The 18,320-nt window shown below is 40.7% G+C and overlaps 2 protein-coding genes across 4 annotated transcripts; one reads left to right on the top strand and one right to left on the bottom strand.

The window, feature by feature from the left end:
* Positions 1–4,315: 4,315 nt before the first annotated feature.
* On the top strand, positions 4,316–10,988 carry ube3a (ubiquitin protein ligase E3A). Of its 2 annotated transcripts, none has more exons than XM_026346018.1 (11): positions 4,316–4,547; positions 5,013–5,059; positions 5,311–5,597; positions 5,686–6,899; positions 6,979–7,123; positions 7,883–8,088; positions 8,547–8,711; positions 9,140–9,295; positions 9,388–9,461; positions 9,574–9,717; positions 10,158–10,988. In XM_026346018.1, coding segments are annotated over exons 2-11 (2,514 nt in total). In that variant the 5' UTR covers positions 4,316–4,547; positions 5,013–5,057; the 3' UTR covers positions 10,279–10,988. The 2 variants fall into 2 exon arrangements, with proteins under 2 accessions (XP_026201803.1, XP_026201804.1); XM_026346019.1 differs by lacking the exon at positions 4,316–4,547 and adding an exon at positions 4,554–4,697.
* Positions 10,989–12,733: 1,745 nt separating this feature from the next.
* Positions 12,734–17,768, bottom strand: cnga3a (cyclic nucleotide gated channel subunit alpha 3a). Of its 2 annotated transcripts, XM_026346030.1 has the most exons (8): positions 17,668–17,768; positions 17,425–17,514; positions 16,139–16,300; positions 15,306–15,362; positions 14,686–14,874; positions 14,426–14,527; positions 14,233–14,339; positions 12,734–14,130 (listed from the first exon to the last, which is right to left on the bottom strand). In XM_026346030.1, the coding sequence occupies exons 1-8, from the start codon at positions 17,766–17,768 to the stop codon at positions 12,734–12,736; spliced, it is 2,205 nt and encodes a 734-aa protein (XP_026201815.1). The 2 variants fall into 2 exon arrangements, with proteins under 2 accessions (XP_026201815.1, XP_026201816.1); XM_026346031.1 differs by lacking the exon at positions 15,306–15,362.
* Between the last annotated feature and the right edge of the window lie 552 nt (positions 17,769–18,320).

Genomic DNA, 18,320 nt, shown 5'->3' with positions numbered 1-18,320 from the left:
GTTTTTATAGTCTTTGACTTTTGATGTTTCTTCTTTTACTACTTTGAGTTTATGGCAATAAGGAATAAATAAAGAAAATAACTTCTACATTAGGGAAAATGAAGCAGCTCACCACCGTCCATAGCTCAGAGTATTCTGACTGGTGTTACTGCAGTACAACAGTATTTAAATACTCAGAGTAGCTTAAATTTGTTTCGACATCAGTGTCTTGTGATGCTGAATAGTACATCTATAACAACAACTGCAGAGCGACACTCTGCAGTTGTATGTCAGGTCTGCACTGTTGGCAGACCTGACATACTTTAAACATAGTTAAACCCCTCACCCTCGCTCAGTCCATGTGCCTAACAAACCAACTCCCACACCAGAACTGAGGCGTGCGATGAAAGGCCTTCAGGAGATAGATGATCTTTGGCCTGGTGTTGCAGCAGTTTGTCTTTGCCTCGTGCACGTCACACCTGCAGTGCGGATGGATGTTATTAATGTTTCTCTATGAGGGACAAATGAGGGGCTGCTGATGCTGCCGTTAGTGAGCCGCTGTAACGGGACGACCACGTTACTGACTGCTGCTGCACTTTGCAAGAGCAGCTTCCCTGTGTGAACACAGAGATAATGATGACTCCCGTACCCTTGCAGCTCTGCTCTTTCCACCTCTTTCAAAGCCTGGCTGTAAAGCAGCCTCTTCTGCATACTGTGTGTTTTTTTTGCATTAAAAACATGCACTAAAATGGATTTTTGTGGCAGGTGCCACATACAGTGTTGTGAGTGTTTATGTAAAATGATTGATAATTTAATTAAAGAGGCTCCACTCTGGATATGAACAAATCCTCACAGTCTATTTTTTTCCCCATTTTCTCTAATTACTTTTTTGATGACCTGCAGTCCACAGACAGACTGGAGACTCATTCTGAAGAAGCTAATGGAGTTTGATTTGCATTCATCATAGAGCAGCTTCATTGATTCTGGTCATTAAAGTCGCCTTGACCCTCTTTATGACCCATTGTTTTAACTAGCTTAAATCAGGACGTTTTCAATTTCCTAAGCTGCCTCATAAATAAGCAGGTCCAATGAAGCCATCAGGGGCGTTAAGTTATGGGAAGTGGTTATGTTTTAAAAACCTCCCAGTCTCTCCTGTCCACTCTTCCAAGTGTCGAGTTTTGCTGAGAAGACGTCATTTACACCGGTGGAGATATGCACCACGTTACTTTTGATTCCAAATAACAAATGGAGGCTTTTTTTTTCCGAGCCAGGGCCATCTGTCTTCCAGTTGGGGGAGGCATTGTAGAGCTCCATTCAGCACTATCATGAGTAACTTAGCCAAAGCATTATTGCTCTTTTCCAGCCTAACTTCCCACTGACGCAGGAACGCATCCAACAGAAATGGCAGGAACGGATAGCACAAAGATAGACGAACACCTACAGGTAATTTACTGCCTCCAGTTCCTACAACCTGTGAGCTGTGGGTGGGAACAGACTCCTGTTCCCTAGAAAAACCAAGACAAATCCAATCTAGTTATTCTTATGTTTGTATAACCATCTAACTAACTTCACACGTGGACAAGAAGCCGTCATTGACCGCTGTGGTTTCACCTGCCTGGTATGATTTAGTGTCACTGCACCTATAATGTTCTTATTGCGTCGCCTTTGACTCATCAGCCCATAGAGCATTCTCCAAAACGGCAGAGGGGTCATTCAGCTGCAGAGACAAGACTTCACAGTCTTCAGGGTTAACAGTGGTTCTCACTTGGCCACGCTACCATGAATGCCATTTTTACCCAGTGGGTGGTACGCTCGTGTGGTGGTTCCTCGCCTCACAGCTGTGTTCAAATCAGCTGATACAGGAAATGACCCAGTTGGAAATAAAAAGTTGCTGAAACAACCTCATGTACAGTACTTTGATAAGCTTGTCGTGTACTGAATGTACTGCTAAACCAAAGACGGTCAGAGGTTGTGTTTGTATAAAGGTTACGCAACAATTCTGTTAATGATGGTTTTACATAAAAACTTATTCAAATTCATCCTGTCCCCCCGCCCCCGGCTGATGAGCTTAGATTAAAAACCAGAACCGGGGCCTTCATGTCTCTATCGCAGCGTGATCACAGGAGACATCAGCTCTGCCTTGATTGCCTCGGTGACCTCGGTCTCTGTTCATTGTATGGCACATTTCCAGGAATCACTTAAGAACCATGATAGCAGCCCTGTCCTACATCCAACCTTCAGAGTCCTCGGCTCAACAGTCACATTCCTAAACTGCCAACAGCACAGCTGAGGTTAATTGGTACATTTCAGGAAGTAAGACGTGCCACGAGGATTTCGGTTTTAGGCCCCTATGTCAAATGAGTGGGAGGGAGATGATTTAGAAAGCAATGGCTGGTAGTGTTAGTTAATGTTCAGCCACTATCTTGTACCCAAATCAGTGGCTGTTAAACCCTAATTTCCTCTATTTGAAACATTAACCATAACAACAGAAGCTGAAATGTGACCCGGAAATGATGAACCGTGTTGCTGTGAGCACTGCGCTGTAAAGCTCAGGACAGTGTTTCCATTCCTACATGCAGCGGCGACCGAATTATGAGTATAAATGTCTCACATGGACTCAGGAACTACCTAGACCAGCAATCTGAATCCAGACCTTTCTAAGTTGTTGGAAGTTAAATAATGAAAAATAATCACAAAGAGACACGTAGCAACCAAAAATAGACCGTTTGTAGAAGTTTTGTGTCTCCTGTGTGAGAGCTGGGGTCTTCTACCTGTCAGCTCAGGGGCTCATTTATTCATAATCTGGTATCTGGGAGAAATCTGAGGATTTGGAAGATGATTAATGGATCAGGGAAGAATAAAACAATGTTCTGCTTTTTGTTTGTACTATTACACTGGACTTTTCTCTCATCTTTGTCTTTTTGTAACAAAATATTTGATCATTTTCCATCTTCGGGGAACCAAATGACATCTGAAAAGTGACATGGTGCTATTGGGGGCAACTGGTATAATTCAGCAATGTGTCTTTTTTTAAACTATGGTATTTTACCACTAAATAAGAAGCAAATTAATAACATGAAATCCCTTCATGAGAAGTGTCGGTGAGCTGCAGGCCTGACACGGTGTGTGCTTACAGTGTCTCCCAGTGTTCATGTGCATTACTGCAGCCAAATCTATATAGAAACAAAATGCTATTGTGTCCTTTTATTCTACGCCACAAATTTAACGTGAATCTCAAATCATCATGGAAGTGATTATAGCACAGACTTTCACAACAGCTTTCAGGTGCACGCTGCTGATGGAATATGAAATATGAATGCACTCGTTTACTGTGGGAATGTAAATTTGTTTCCATTTCATACTACTACTACTACTACTACTACTACTGTATTCCCACATATAACACAGCATTGACTTTATTTTGTCCTCTTATACACCTAGTGGTGGAAGATGAAGTCATCTCAGTGTGTGTTTGTGCAGTGTGACAAAGAGGACAGAAAGGTTTAGAAACCAAACGTAACACTAAGTGGAAAAGTGTGAATCAGGCTCGAACGCTGTCAGAATAACAAACATCTCTGCATCATGGGAGCAGCGCACATGGATCAGAAAATGTATGATTCAAAAGGTTCTATTGCAGAATGAGACCACGGCGGTTTGATTACCTGCTGTATGTGTCGGGTTTGATTTATGGTTTATGAATATGATTTAAAGGGTATGAATGAGATTACATCATGTGTTGGCCTCTGTCAGTGCAGCTGGCCAGTGTGATTCATGGTTCTTCAGCTCTGACTTCTGCACGGACGCAGAACTTAACTAAATTATCCAGTTCAATTCATTTCAAGATTCAGAAGACTGAATCTATTTGGTAATTTTAGGGGTAAACAGCTGTAATAATGATTCATGTGCAGTTGCACTCAGGTAGAGGAGCAAAATAGCCGGCCCAATTCCTGATGTGTGTGTTTGATTGCACATGCATATGGTCGTTGATGGAAAGTTATTTAAAGCAATTTAATGTAAAATTTGTACTGACGTATGTTTTTGAAGAACTTATAGTTTTACATTTACATACATGCATTTATGTGAAATCATAGCCTATAGGGTTGACGTGCGCACATGAGTTTGCTATGTACATACTGGAAAACGTGATCCGTTGTTAAAATAGGTGATGCCGATATTACAGCAACGTTGAAATAAAATAAAAGTGAGTGAAGTTAAGCTCCCTGGCTGTTTGAATAACTGTGTTTGATGGATACAGACACAGATTCATGGAGAAACTCACACACAGTCTGGTGTGCTGCTGTTTGTGGGGGGGGGGGCTGTTTGACCGCTTCGCGCTGCATGCCGGGAGATACATGTCGCTCTTGTTTACAACTTGGTAGCGGAGAAAATGTTGCTGTGATTTAAAAACCAGAAGAAAAAACTAAAAACACAGCGGAGTATTTCGTGTTAACAGTGTTGTCTCGCTAAAGCTTTTCTACAGGAGCAGAGTCGACGTGGTTCAGCTGCAGCTCTCTGACACGGAGCGTTTGGTTTTTGCACCGTCACTGACTGAAGTGTCCTGATCACAGGTTGGTTCATGGAGCTGGCTCCGACATGAGAGGACACAGACTCACAGACGAAGACAGTCCAACGAAAGGACGCTTTGACAGCTCACTGTCGTGTTAGAAGAGAAAACAGGCTAATGGGGCTGAAACACGTCGTTTATCTCGGCGCTGCCTGTACGTGGTTTAGTCAGTAAGAGTAATAACTAGCTGTCAACATCTGTATCACTGTGTCTCTGCGCCTACATGTGCTCATGAAAGCATTAAAACATCTGTTTATCAAAGGTGTTTATGCAAAAAAAAGAAATGTTGGACTGTAGTAAATGTTGCTATCAGATAGCTGATGTTACTGACAGACAGTAGTTCTCCACTGAAGTTTCTTTAGTGGACAACAAACTAATATCAGCTGACCAACTGACTAGAAAGTGGCTTTTATTATAGGCTCCCAGTTGCAGTCGCTGAGTAAACATCATTGCTAAATGTTTGTTTCAGAGGACCGTCCCTTGGGCCTGCAGGACGACACCTGTATCCAGCCGAATGTAAGTCAGTCTTATATACCATACATGCAAGTAGTTCAACTAGTATGTCTTTCTGAAGAGTTGCACTTTATTTAGCTGTGATTCATCTGTAGATCTGCGTGACAGGAACATGTGCATGTTCTCTAGGGAAGAAAAGTAATGAGGATATTTTTTTTTTGTGATGTACGTTGCAAATATGTGTTTCTGCTTTTTCCTACGCACTGATGACCCTGAATCCTCAGAGTGACTTCCTCTTTGAATGTGTTACACAGGAACAGAGCGACTGCAAAGCATTTAATCGAGCGCTACTTTCGGCAGTTAACTGAAGGCTGTGGAAATGGCAACTGCACGAATGAGTTTTGCGCATCATGTTGTGATTTTCAACCTTTGGATAACAATGCAGCAGCTGCCAAAGCACTTGAGCTCTTTAAGATTAATGCTAAACTCTGTGATCCTCACCCCTCCAAGACGGAATCGAACCTCAGTCCCGACAAAAATACTGAGCTGGACAGTAAGATGAGCAATACAGACCTTTTTCCCCCCAAGGACGACTTCTCAGGTACTCTACAACTGACTCTCATTCAACACTCCGTTGCTGACTTTGAATCATTTTAACTCTGTTAAATATATTTTTATTACTGTTGCAGATGTTCATTACCTCACCGAAAACACTGTGTGCATGATCCTGAGTTTCTGTGAGGAGGAAGGGGACTACTCTGCTCTGATCCGCATCATTGGCAGAGTTTTCTCTAATGCAGAAGCCCTGGTGAAGAGTTTTAGGAAGGACGAACAAAACGCTACAGACAACATTGAGTCGTTAACACCAGAAGATGTTGACAAGCATGAAAAGCAAAGTCAAGGAACCTCAGAGACGATGGGTGCTGCCTCTCAAGCTGCTTTGTCAGTAGAGCCTCCTGGAAATGAGATGTTCGACCCCTGTGATGTTACAGTGGACATCGGCGCCGTGAGGAGAGTCTACGACAAACTTCTAACCATCAGCCAGGTGGAGTCAGCTCTTGTGAACGCACTTGTTTATCTTACTCCAAACATAGAACTTGATCTGGAATACCTTGATGTGTACGAAACAAACCCCGATTATTTGAATATCTTCATTATTGTGATGGAGAACACTAACCTTCACAGTCCGGAGTACCTTGAAGTGGCCTTGGCGCAGTTCTGCAAGGCAATGACCAAGCTGCCGGTGACTGCACTCAGCAGGCTGTCGAAGCTCTGGTCTACGTACAGCCTTCCTCACCTACGGCGCATGATGGAAACCTTCCAGCAGTTAATCACTTTTACAGTCATCAGCAATGAATACGACACTGAAAATCTGGTAAATGATGATGAGACTGTGGTAGCAGCAACCCAGTGTTTAAAGGTTGTCTTCTATGCAAGTATCCTAGGAGGTGATGTTGACAGAGAGCACAATGAGGAGGAGGAGGAGGACTCTGAGTCAGATGAGCTCACGCTGCATGAACTCCTGGGGGAGGAGCGACTCTATAAGAAGGGTCCACAGGTCGATCCTCTGGAGAAAGAACTGGGCGTCCGACCCCTTGATAGCATAAGACCCCTCATCCCCTTTGACGATTTTGTGAACGAGCCACTGAACGACGTGGTGGAGATGGACAAGGATTTCACCTTCTTTAAGGTCAATGCAGAAACCAAGTTTTCTTTCCAGAGCTGCCCCTTTATCCTCAGTATCATCACCAAGAGTCAAGGGCTGTACTACGACAACAGGATCAGGATGTACAGTGAGCGACGACTCACAGCCCTTTACAGCATGGTGCAGGGCCAGCAGCCTAACCCCTACCTCAAACTCAAAGTACGCAGAGATCACATCATCGACGATGCCCTCGTCAGAGTGAGTCAAGTGTGGTACATCAGACTGAGCTTCAGCACTGCTGTGTTTGTCACATAATTCAAACTTCTCTGTGTTGCAGCTGGAGATGATCTCCATGGAGAATCCTTCTGACCTGAAGAAACAGCTGTTTGTTGAGTTTGAAGGGGAACAAGGTGTTGATGAAGGAGGGGTTTCAAAGGAGTTTTTTCAGTTGGTCTTGGAGGAAATTTTCAATCCCGACATAGGTGAGAGTTTACGTTTATATTTACAAACACAGCCCGTCCAAAGACAAAGACTTTACAGAATAATATTTCATTTCTTTGTTAGCTTTTACTTAAATAACTTGTTGCCAGAAAAGAAATCATCTATGCGGTAATTATCCAGTGGGAGGCTCTTACCTATTTGCTTAGTTAAATCCAGGTGGTGTCAGTATATATAGTTCTGATTTACAGTATATCGTATTATCATAATAAATTGACATTTTAGAAAAATACATTTATTTAGATGAGAAGATAAACATCATTCTCTATTTGTAGAATACATATTTAACTGGAGGTGCTGAAGCTTAGATTATGTCAGTGTTTAGGATTTAGACTGAAAACTGGGGGCAACAACTAGACTGGTTCTTTCTGAAACAAGCCAAATCAACTTACCAGTATGGCCAACACTTCCAGGTGAATGGACTGGTAGATAGGTAGGTAGGTAGGCTATACAAATTTCTGGCTGGGAGCAGTGACTTCCTGGACTCTGTGATGGTTTTATTCATAGAAATGAGATACAATATATTCATCAGCAGTGCTCCAACAGTGGATTTTGTCACCTATGTACAGAACCAAGTTAATCATTTCCTCATTTCCTGTCCCTGGAAAGCTGAGCTGTCTGGCTGCTGGCTACAGCTTTGTATTTAGCATACACATGTGAGATGGGAGCATTTTTTAAAATTTATATTTATACCTTTATGTATTTCTAATGTGTGTTTGTCCTTTTTTTGATTTTCTGAGCAGGAATGTTCACCTATGACGACAACACAAAGCTTTTCTGGTTTAATTCATCTTCACTGGAGAATGAAGCACAGTACAATCTTATTGGAATTGTTCTCGGGCTGGCAATTTACAACAACTGCATCTTGGATGTCCATTTCCCAATGGTTGTCTACAGGAAACTCATGGGCAAGAAAGGGACCTACCTGGACCTGTCCGACTCACATCCAGTATAGTAACTTTCTCCTAAAAAAACAAAAAACAACAACTTATACTAATGATTTAATTTCATTTAAAAATATGTAATATTTAGACTGAGAATTATTAAGACAGGTAGCCAACTATGTAAATGTTTTAAAATTAGAGTAATGTGGGCTCTCTGTCTGGTTCTTGTCAAAACAGGTACTGTAGAAAAAGACCAAAAAGATCTGGGCCTAAGATAGATCCCTGAGAGACACCACATGTCTGTATGATTTCATTTTTATTGCCCATGGCCAATAAGGGCTGTCAACTAGTTAAATAATACTGGGAATATTGAGAACTGTGGCAGAGAGATCAACTCAAAGTAGCTTCAGAATTAATAGTCAGACATGTGGATGGTGTAACTCTTCTAAACTGTTGAAAAGCAAGCAAATAGGCTTTTAAACTATTGCTTTAAGAAGAGATGTTTCCTCTTATCTTCTTGTAGGTTCTCTACCAGAGTCTGAAGGGATTGCTTGAATACACCGGTAATGTGGAGGAAGACATGATGCTGACCTTCCAGATATCACACACAGATCTTTTTGGAAATCCAGTATTCTATGACCTGAAGGAGCAGGGAGACCAACTCCCTGTTACTAAGGACAACAGACAGGTGCAGTGTTAAATATCCATTCTTCTGTTTTATACAAACCTTTGTATTATGTCGGTGAACCTCAACTTCCAGAAGCCTTTGTTTTGGATTTTTGTGCCCAAAAGTGACAATTAAGATAATGATAAATGCTGTTTTGTTGTCTCGTTTATTTAGTTCAATAATTCAGTTTGAGGGGGGCGGTGTCCAACTTAGACAGTTCTCTAAGGTACTATATAGACTCTACCATTACAGCATGGCAGTTGGAAGTTGGTTCACTAGACCGAGTTTTACTATCAGCTTCATTCTCATTCAGCAAATAAAAAATAAATCAGTTCAGAGCACATATTTTACATCTAGACTGAGTCCTTTTAAAAAAAATAGAAAGAGCAATTGCATTACCTTCACCGCATTCTCTAAGATGTTTTTGCTTTTACATCTGTGATTCACAGGAATTTGTGGATTTGTATGCTGATTACATATTGAACAAGAGTGTGGAGAGACAGTTCAGAGCCTTCAAAAAAGGTTTCCTAATGGTCACCAATGAATCACCACTGAAATATTTGTTTAGACCAGAGCAAGTAGAGCTGCTTATCTGTGGAAGCAGGGTGAGAAATTAAGCTCAATTTTGGTCTTTGTCACATTATTGTCACTAATGTTTTTTTTATGATTTACAGAGCAGTCTTGTTTGATTTCACAGAAACTTGACTTTGAAGAGCTTGAAAAGACAACAGAATACGATGGAGGTTATAGCAAAGATACTCAAATAATCAAGTAAGTTTATTCCACATCTAGAGAGTTTTTCTTTATCACTCTACAACTTCAATGTTATTTTTTAGCAGCAGATTATTGTTCTTTAAAGTGCCTCTATATTTTCTGCACACAGAGATTTCTGGGAAACGATTCACTCATTTGGAGATGAGCAGAAGAGGTTGTTCCTTCAGTTTACCACCGGCACAGACAGAGCACCAGTTGGCGGTCTTGGCAAATTAAAAATGATCATAGCCAAGAACGGTTCAGACACAGACAGGTACACAATTGTGAGCAGTAGGAAAATCTGATTTAGTTTATTATTCCTTTGGCTCTAAAAGGTACAGTACATTAACTTTAATCTGGTTAGTTCAGGTAAAGACATTTAGTACTCAAGTAACCAGTGTACTGGAAATCTGAGTATACATGCAGCAGCAACTGATTTTGGAAACGTGGTCCACAGATGTTTGCTGTATGGAAACAGATAAGATGCTTCCTGGTCGTTTTTTTCCCTTTCTTTCTCTCACTCTTTCTCTTTTTATTTGTTTAATTGATATGTGTGTCAGGGGAGGTGACTGACTGCGCTGTGGGAAAGACACAGTCAGAAGGCCGACTGTAACCCAGTTAATTCAGTGCATGTGAACGCACTGGTTGGTGTTCAAATTTGTCCCATTTTCAGTGCAACAACAAGTCTGGCAACAGTTTTTTCCTGTCTTGCAGGCTACCAACCTCTCACACGTGCTTTAATGCACTGCTGCTGCCAGAATACTCATCCAAAGAAAAACTGAGAGAACGCCTCCTCAAGGCCATCACTTATGCCAAAGGATTTGGGATGCTGTGACAGATCCTCAAGGAAAGCTTTTCTGACTGCATTTTAACAAATAGGAATATAGAGGGAGATGCCATGAAACAAAATGCTGCAATAACCCTGTGCCTAATCAACATTTCTTCATGTATGTTTTGTTTCTGAACATTGTTTTATTTGTGAAACTGTGAAAGTGCACTTACACACATGATTTTAGTGAATGCCAGCACATGGAGTATACAGTGTATTAATTGATTTAATAACACGTGTTTTTGCTATAATTCACAATGTAGCAGTAGCCAGTCCTCATCTTACTACGGCCGAGTGGAGTGGGCATAATGGTGCTTCTTGGTTCTAATTGTCATTGTAATATATTGAGGTGAACCTCTTATATTACTGAGAATCCAAACAGCCTCACTGACTGCTCATATGTTGATTACATTCTGTCAGTGTGAGAACAAAGTAACCTGTAGGTTATTTTATGGTATTTGTGCGTTGTACTTGGTGTGTTAGGTTTCAGATGAATACTTTGTGTTGTGAAACAGCTAACCTGATCAGATAATGTGGTTTCCGTAGTTCATGCGGTTTCAGAATGTCCGTATTCACTGATCAGACTTTCATGTATTGGAAAGAAATTATGCTTCTTTTCCTCGTGGTTTGTTTGCTTTAAAGTGTTATTGCTTGCAAACTTGTAAGTGCTATAGCCAAATGTGAAATGCCTATATAAAGAAATGAGTCACATTGAAGTGTTTTGTTTTGGCCAAATATCTCAGGTACATAAGAAATGTGCAGATAATGTGAAACATCTATGCAAGGTAACACTTTGCAAAGTGAATAAAGAAAAAGAAACTTGAAAGAAAATGTTGCCATAAACATCATCTGCATTGAAGAATTTTCTACTGTCAACAAATATTGATAACTTAACGCTCTTATAGTGCATCTATTTATATCAACAGTTGGTCACTATGCATCAGAAAGGTTATCATGTGACTGCAGTCCCGTCTGATCTAAAGAGCTTTTTGTGTCTTGCCTGTCAATGGTTTGTTTTGGATACAGAGAGAGGTCGCCATAAAAAAAGACCTTGAGAAACCCCTTTGCATGCCACCTAACACAGTTAGCTACTAACGGGCAAATGGTGTGGAGCACTCAGCAGCTGAAGAGCCAAAGATTTCCATCAGGAGATCAGTCAGATTCCAAACTACAGCTCTAAGCAGAGTATTGGATTTACTTGTCAGGTGAAAGTCCAGATTGGGTTTTTCTAATTTATTTATGGATTGCAGAAATCCAAAATGTTTAAAGGACCTGTGACTCTTGAGAATTTGTTATATGAACACTTTAATGTTTTTCACATATAAGATCACAGATTTACAACCAGTAGTGTATGTTGATAACGTATATATAAAGTATCAAACGAATATTGCAGTTATGTTGTTTATTGATATTTTCTGCTTTAGTGCCAAGCTATTCCGATCCAACTGGCGATTCAGCGTCCTTGGAAAAGATGCTGCCCCCAATACGCCAGCATGGCAGCTCCACCACCATCAGTGTACATGTGTGAATGAGAGGCAAATTATAAAGTTTTGTCCATTAAGGTAGAAAAGCCCCTATGAAAGTGCAGTCCATTTATTACTATGGAAAGCCATAGTTTTGCAGACAGGTTCTTCTGATCAACATATTCGAGCAGTTTCATGACACCATGTTGGCTGTCAAGTATACACACAAAAAATGAAAAAGAAAAAGTATGTGAACCTTTTAGAATTCCATGATTTTCTGCAGTAATCATGTTGTAAAATGTGATCTGATATTCACCTGAGTCAAGAGTATTAATAAATACGATATGCCTAAAATAACAACACAAAAGAAATTCTGATATGTTATGTCTTTATTGAGAACAAGTATAAAAACCTCATAGTGATAGTGAAAAAAGTATGTGAACCCTTTGAATAATAACTTCCAAAAAGCTAATTGGAGTCAGGTTAAAAATAATTTTGAGGGTGTGGACTAGAGCTACTTCGACTAACAAAAAACATTTAAACTGTTTGAGTTTTCTCCACACAAGAAGAATGCGCTTATGTGAGCCATGCCTCACCAAAAGGAGCTGTCAGAGAATCTACGATCCAGATTGTTGATTTACATAAAGCAGGAAAGGGTTACAAAGTGATTTCACTGAACCAAAACATACAACAGAACTTCAGAAAAACTCAAGTCAACTTAGTTATTAATACCAAGGGTTCACAAACTTTTTCCAATATCACTATGAGGTTTTTCTGGCTGAATTCTTTTGTGTTATTATTTTAGGCACATTATATTTGTTAATACTCTTTGACTTAGATAAAGATCATTTCACATTTTATGACAAATTAATGTAGAAAACCAAGAAATTCCAAAAGGTTCACATACTTTTTCTTGCCACTTTATAAACATGGGTCTTTAATAAGGGCCTCTCAGCTAATCCGTTCAATTCCTGTAAAGTCCTCAGGTGTCTCTCACATTACTGGACCTTTTTGTCTTTGTCTGCCACCACCTCAGACAGGTCCTCTGGTTGTATGGATTTCACTTTGGACTCCATCTCTGTGACCCTCTGCTTCATCCTCGTCTGGCTAGAGGTGAACTCCGCCATTAGCTGGGCGAACTTCAACTGCATTGCCTCCAGGTTCGTCTGCAGTTTGACTATCTTCTCCTCCAGGTCTTTGGGGTCAGCACCAGCATTGGCGATCGCCTCGTCAATCAGGTTGTCTTTCATCAGGATGGCTTTCCCCTTCTCCTCCAGAGCCTTTTTGGCTTCTGGATACTCAGTGAGAGCTTCCATCAAGTCGTCTTTGGACAGAGCAAAGAGATCAGAGTAGCCTACACTTCTGATGTTGGCGGTTCTTCTGTTGCCTGCCTTACTGCCCTTGATACCTAAGATGCTGATTTCACCAAAGTATGCACCATCACTGAGCACCACAAACTGAGTGACTCCATCATCGGCCACCACAGCTAGCTTCCCTTCTTTGATGATGTACATTTCCCTGCCAATATCCCCCTTCTTACAGATGTAATCGCCAGGACTAAACACTTGCGGCTGCAGCTTGAGCACCAATTCTATCAGGAGACCAGCTTCACAGTCCTGGAAAATGCGCACTTTTTTCAGCGTATCCAAATGGACGTTTATGGCAATCTCAGCCTTCAGCTTATCTGGGAGGTTCTTCAACACTTCCTTCTCATCACACGTCTTCTTCTCAGTCCACAGGTAGTCAAACCACTTGATGACCCTGGCCTCTAAGTCTTTAGAGACCTTTCGAAACTGCATGTACTGCTTTATGGAGTCAATCTTTGCCTGGAACTCAGCACGAGAGGCGTTCATGTTGGATATCATGGCACCAACATTACCCACAATACTAGCAAAGATCAGCACACCAGTGAGGAAGTCAGCAATGACAAAGAGGTATTCCACATCCTTGACAGGTGCAGGGGTTTCTCCGATGGTGGTGAGGGTCAGCGTGGACCAGTACAGGGAGTAGATATACTTTCTAGCCAGGCGGCCATACTCTGGATGGCTGATATTGGGATAAACCCAAGTGTCAGTTCCAAAACCAATGGTTTTCGAAATGGCAAAGAACATACAAGCATTCCAGTGGATAATAACGAGAATATAAAGTACTAGATTACCGATTCGAAACATGTTGGGGAAGCTGGTCCTGGTTTCAGTCCGCTCAAAGAACTCAAAAAGCCTTGGCAATTTGCAAAGACGGTTGAATCTAAACTCTGGGTTATTGAATCCAAATTTTAAAAACAGTAGATCCGTAGGTATCATTGAAATGATGTCGTACTTAAACTGAGATGTCAATCTGTATTTACTTCTCAGTTTCTTGGCATCTTTTACCAGCAGGCCTTGCTCCAGGTAACCTAAGTGACAAACACAACATTAGAAGACAAACCTGCAGGGTACAATCAACACAAATTGCTGTACCTATAAATTCTGACTCGAAACATTTTCAAGAATCTGACCTGTTCGCGATCTGACAAATGTGTCTGTGTAGTAAAGGAAGTCTGAGGTGTAGTCCAAGAAAACCCAGAGGTTTGTGTATGACTCCTGGAGTTCGTTAAAACAGGCTCTAGAAGACAACGAGGCCTCTTCAGCGTTTTTATGTTTCGCTAAATGAGAGCAATCAGTTTTAAAAGGTGTAAAAGTTGATCATACCTCGTCACGATCATCATCAGGTTATAAAACACTGGGCCTGCGATGACAGTCAGCCATCTGTAGTACTGGTCTGTTGCTGAATCCATTATCCAGATTTCTTTCCTAAAAACATATCAGCCATCGAGTTTAGTTGGTTTTGTTGCAAGATTTATTGGATTTTTGATGCAAGACATAACAAACATAAACAGACATGTGCATATTTTTTGTTATTTCCCTCTCTACAGGAAAACCAGACTCTTTTCGTGTGATTCCATACTTACGGGGGCTCCTCTTTCTTTTTCTCATCTTTCTTGTCATCCTTCTTCTCGTCCTTCTTCTCATCTTTCTTCTCCTCTTTCTTGTCACCATTTTTCTTCTCGTCTTTTTTTTCCTCCTCCTTCTTCTCGTCTTTTTTTTCCTCCTCCTTCTTCTCGTCTTTTTTTATTTCCTCTTTTTTATCCTCTTTTTTGCTATGGACCAGAAGTGTCATTTTGTACAGTGGTATAACGCCAGAGGTGGTCAATGAGAAACTGTCTATCAGACTACACGAAGGGAGTCTACCACCGTTTTTCAGTTTTTGATGCATGGCTCTGTTGGAAGATTTGGTGCAGGCCATAGATTTGTCCTCTAGATGTCAGCATAAAACAGGTTCATGTCTTCTTTCAGTACAACCTGCATCATAACTTTCAACAGCAATGCAGGAAGCGGGAAGTTTTTTTCTGTCTAGTGTTTGGGGAAACACCAAAAGGAACAGAGGCTGGGATTCATATGCTATGAACTACACTACACTGAATATACTGTAGCTACAACACAACATACTGACGTTTCACATGATCTGTGACTCATTTTAGAAAAATCTACATTTATTTCCTCTTTCCGACATCGATATGCAAACACTTACTCGTCTGTGTTGTTGCAGTTATTCATGTTGTAAGTAGCTAATGGCCACTTATTAGCACTTGAAGAGAAATAAAGAACACAGTTTGGGACAATGAGATTTTAGAACCGTGTTATTACATTATAAAGCTGCTTCATTGGGTCCTTAAAGACTAAACAAAATTAAGAATGCATTTTAATGTCCATAATATCAAAAATGATCAGGACTCCACATACTCTCAAATAATGTACCTGGTTGCTGCTGTTTCACAGTTTTAGTATGACAAAATATGAATACATCTTAAATGTACATACTATATATTAGTTATGTTTATTTCAGCACCAAATAAAAGTTTTATATTGGTTTATGATCCTAAGCCACATAGCCACCATCATCAGATTCTGGCAGGGATCAGATGACCCCTGGCTATCTGTGTTTGACCCTGCCCATGATAGAAAACTGCACTTGACTGTTAGCTAGTGATGGGCCTATAGAGCAATATCACAGGAGGAGCGTGCCTGGACTTCAGTTGATAAAGACGTTGAGTCGTTGGTTGAGATCTTTCGGCCTTATTTAACTCTGTCTGATCACAGGACAAAGGTGAAGGAGGTTTGGTTGGAGGCCGACAGGAACTAGTCACATTACTGAAGCTTAAGAAGCTATGTCTGTTTCACTTTACTGTCATTTTGCAGTTCCGTTCAGTCTAGTTCGACTTATCAAAGCTCATCAGTAGATTTTGTTTTCAGTTTGTTGAGTTTATTAGATGTTCTTCAAACGAAAGAAATCATATCCACCGTGATCCAGAAAACATAACCCCTGGGAACTGACCTTGTGTTTCTATACAGTCCAGTACTTACTTTCTTTTACAGAGCGTGTCATTCTGGGCATTGCTCTCTCGACTGGACATGTCTTTGAGCTCAGGGCCTCTGAAGCGCTCCAGGAAAGAGTCGTGCCTCTCTTCTTCAGGGTTTCTTCTGTGAGATGCCCAGTTCCGCAGCATGAAGAAGAAGTAAGAAAGCCTAGAGGGTCAAGTGGAGGTAAAACAGTACAAAGTGACACCTGTCTATGCTGGGACCGGTCTTTAAGTCAAATCTGGAAAGGCCAGTAGTGGAAAAATGTTCAGGTTAGTAACAGAAAAACAATGCAAAAATACATGGGAATAGAAATCACAAACATTTCAGGAGAACTAGGGACATTTTCTAAAATGCAAAGTCTAAATTGATCATTTGTGGATCCTTTGAATCTTTATTAAGAAAAGGATGTTCAGTGTTTTCATTGACCAGTGAATTTATTTTTCCAAAATAAGCTAATTTAGAGTTTGTTACCTGCTCTGACACATTCAAAACAAATGTAAAACAAACCAGAACCTTTCCTTTATTCCAGGTTTTATTGGTTTGGAAATCTGAGGATATTAATTATTTGCCCCATTCTTGCTGAATACAAAACTTCAGATGCTCGACAGTCTGGGGTTTTCTTCGTCTATAGTCCAACATATCTGGATTTTAAATCAGACAGTCAAGCTCACACAGTCTTAGTGCGTTTTTTGTCTTTGGCACTGGAAACCTGGCATCTGTTTTTAATAAAAAAGAAAGAAACAGTAAAAAGTGAACTATGTGACCAGAGAACATATTTCCACCGTTGATCAGTGCATCTGACATGAGCTCAGGCTTTGATAATTCAGCACAGTATTCATGTTTGGCTTCCCCTTCTGCAATTCTGTTTCAGATTACATTTCTGCATGAGGTAGACTGTTTAGTAAGTAACATTTTAAGCAATGCCACCTGAGGGGTCAAAGGCCTAGCTGACAATTCTCTTACGAAGTTTCCAACAAAGAGGTGAGTCACAACCCATCTTTCCAGCTTTATGTAAAGACTGGGCCTTTGGACGGACGCTTAAATCATCCAGGATGGTGTTACATAAATATTTTATTTGAGTATTATTTTGCCTTTGTTACAGTTTTTATACTGTTTTTGTGTTGCAGGCATCAAACAAAGAAAAAAAAGTTGGTCAGAGAAAACACACCTTGTACTTTTGTCACATAAAGATTCAAGCGAGTATCTGCTATCAAGTATCTGAGTAAATAGACTTGGTTAATTTCCACTACTGGTACTAACAAGTTCAAAGTATTACTACAGGTGTTTACCTGGCTATTGCCCCGGCACCTGTAACTGAGTTTCCATGGGACACTGAAGACATCGCTCTCTCAGAGTTGTCTTCACAAAAAGAGTGAGCCCTGCAAGGAAGCAGGCGGTGAAAATGACTACGACGTGCTCAGCATCATGCTATGCAAACAGTACATCGGCACCTACCTAGTGATTTATTTCAGACTGTGAGTTGTCAGAATTGTTAAAGTGTGACTGTAAAGAATCATATAGTGTTATCAAACCTGCTGTCCCCATTTTCAATGACAGCAAGCTCATCATCAGGTGTGTTGGCGGTCAACCGCTGTCTGGCTGAGAAGGAGCTTTCACTGCAGATTTTTGCCATTTTGTCACGTTGGGGCTCTACTGGCCTGGAGCACACACACACGAGAACAGATAAAGACACACTGTGAGACTGAAACGTGGTGCACATGTCAGCCAAAAATCGTACATCAAAAGCCATTTGAGAGCCGTGTTGTTGCTGCATTCGCCGTTTGTCTGAGAGTAGCAACTAAAAATACATCCTCATTATGTCCTTAACACTAAACAGGATCAGTGCCCTCTCTCTGTGAACGATCAGCTGCTTTTTAAAATAACTAAGCTATGGCTTACAGTCGCTATGTTCGGTCATGTGTACAGCAGGTTAAGTCTATTAGGGCCCCACTTAAAGAACAGGTACAACTGCATGTGGCTCTCCTCAGATCTGGGTACAGTCACATCAGCCATGTTCGATTCTGTGAAGTCCCCAGAAATACACTTTGAGAAAACCATTTTCTTATTTCTATTTTGACACAGTGCAGATGGATTTTCGGCTTTGGGAGAATATATCTACCTAATTAAAACACAGAAATAGGCATAATTATATGTCTGATTGGAAAGAATAGATTTTTGTCTAGTG

Source organism: Anabas testudineus, chromosome 4 (assembly GCF_900324465.2).
Source record: "Anabas testudineus chromosome 4, fAnaTes1.2, whole genome shotgun sequence".
NCBI classification, from domain to species: domain Eukaryota; kingdom Metazoa; phylum Chordata; class Actinopteri; order Anabantiformes; family Anabantidae; genus Anabas; species Anabas testudineus.
This window is presented reverse-complemented; position numbering and strand designations above follow the sequence as displayed.

What these genes read in the sequence shown, in the direction of transcription:
- ube3a (XM_026346018.1), top strand. An exon ending in TCGACGATGCCCTCGTCAGA is followed by an intron (nt 6,900 to 6,978) that starts GTGAGTCAAGTG and finishes TCTGTGTTGCAG; the next exon opens with CTGGAGATGATCTCCATGGA. An exon ending in AATTTTCAATCCCGACATAG is followed by an intron (nt 7,124 to 7,882) that starts GTGAGAGTTTAC and finishes TTTTCTGAGCAG; the next exon opens with GAATGTTCACCTATGACGAC.
- cnga3a (XM_026346030.1), bottom strand. Translation starts at nt 17,768, where the DNA reads ATGGCAAAAATCTGCAGTGAAAGCTCCTTCTCAGCCAGACAGCGGTTG. An exon ending in GGTGCCGGGGCAATAGCCAG is followed by an intron (nt 16,301 to 17,424) that starts GTAAACACCTGT and finishes TTGACCCTCTAG; the next exon opens with GCTTTCTTACTTCTTCTTCA. An exon ending in GACACGCTCTGTAAAAGAAA is followed by an intron (nt 15,363 to 16,138) that starts GTAAGTACTGGA and finishes TTTCTCTTCAAG; the next exon opens with TGCTAATAAGTGGCCATTAG.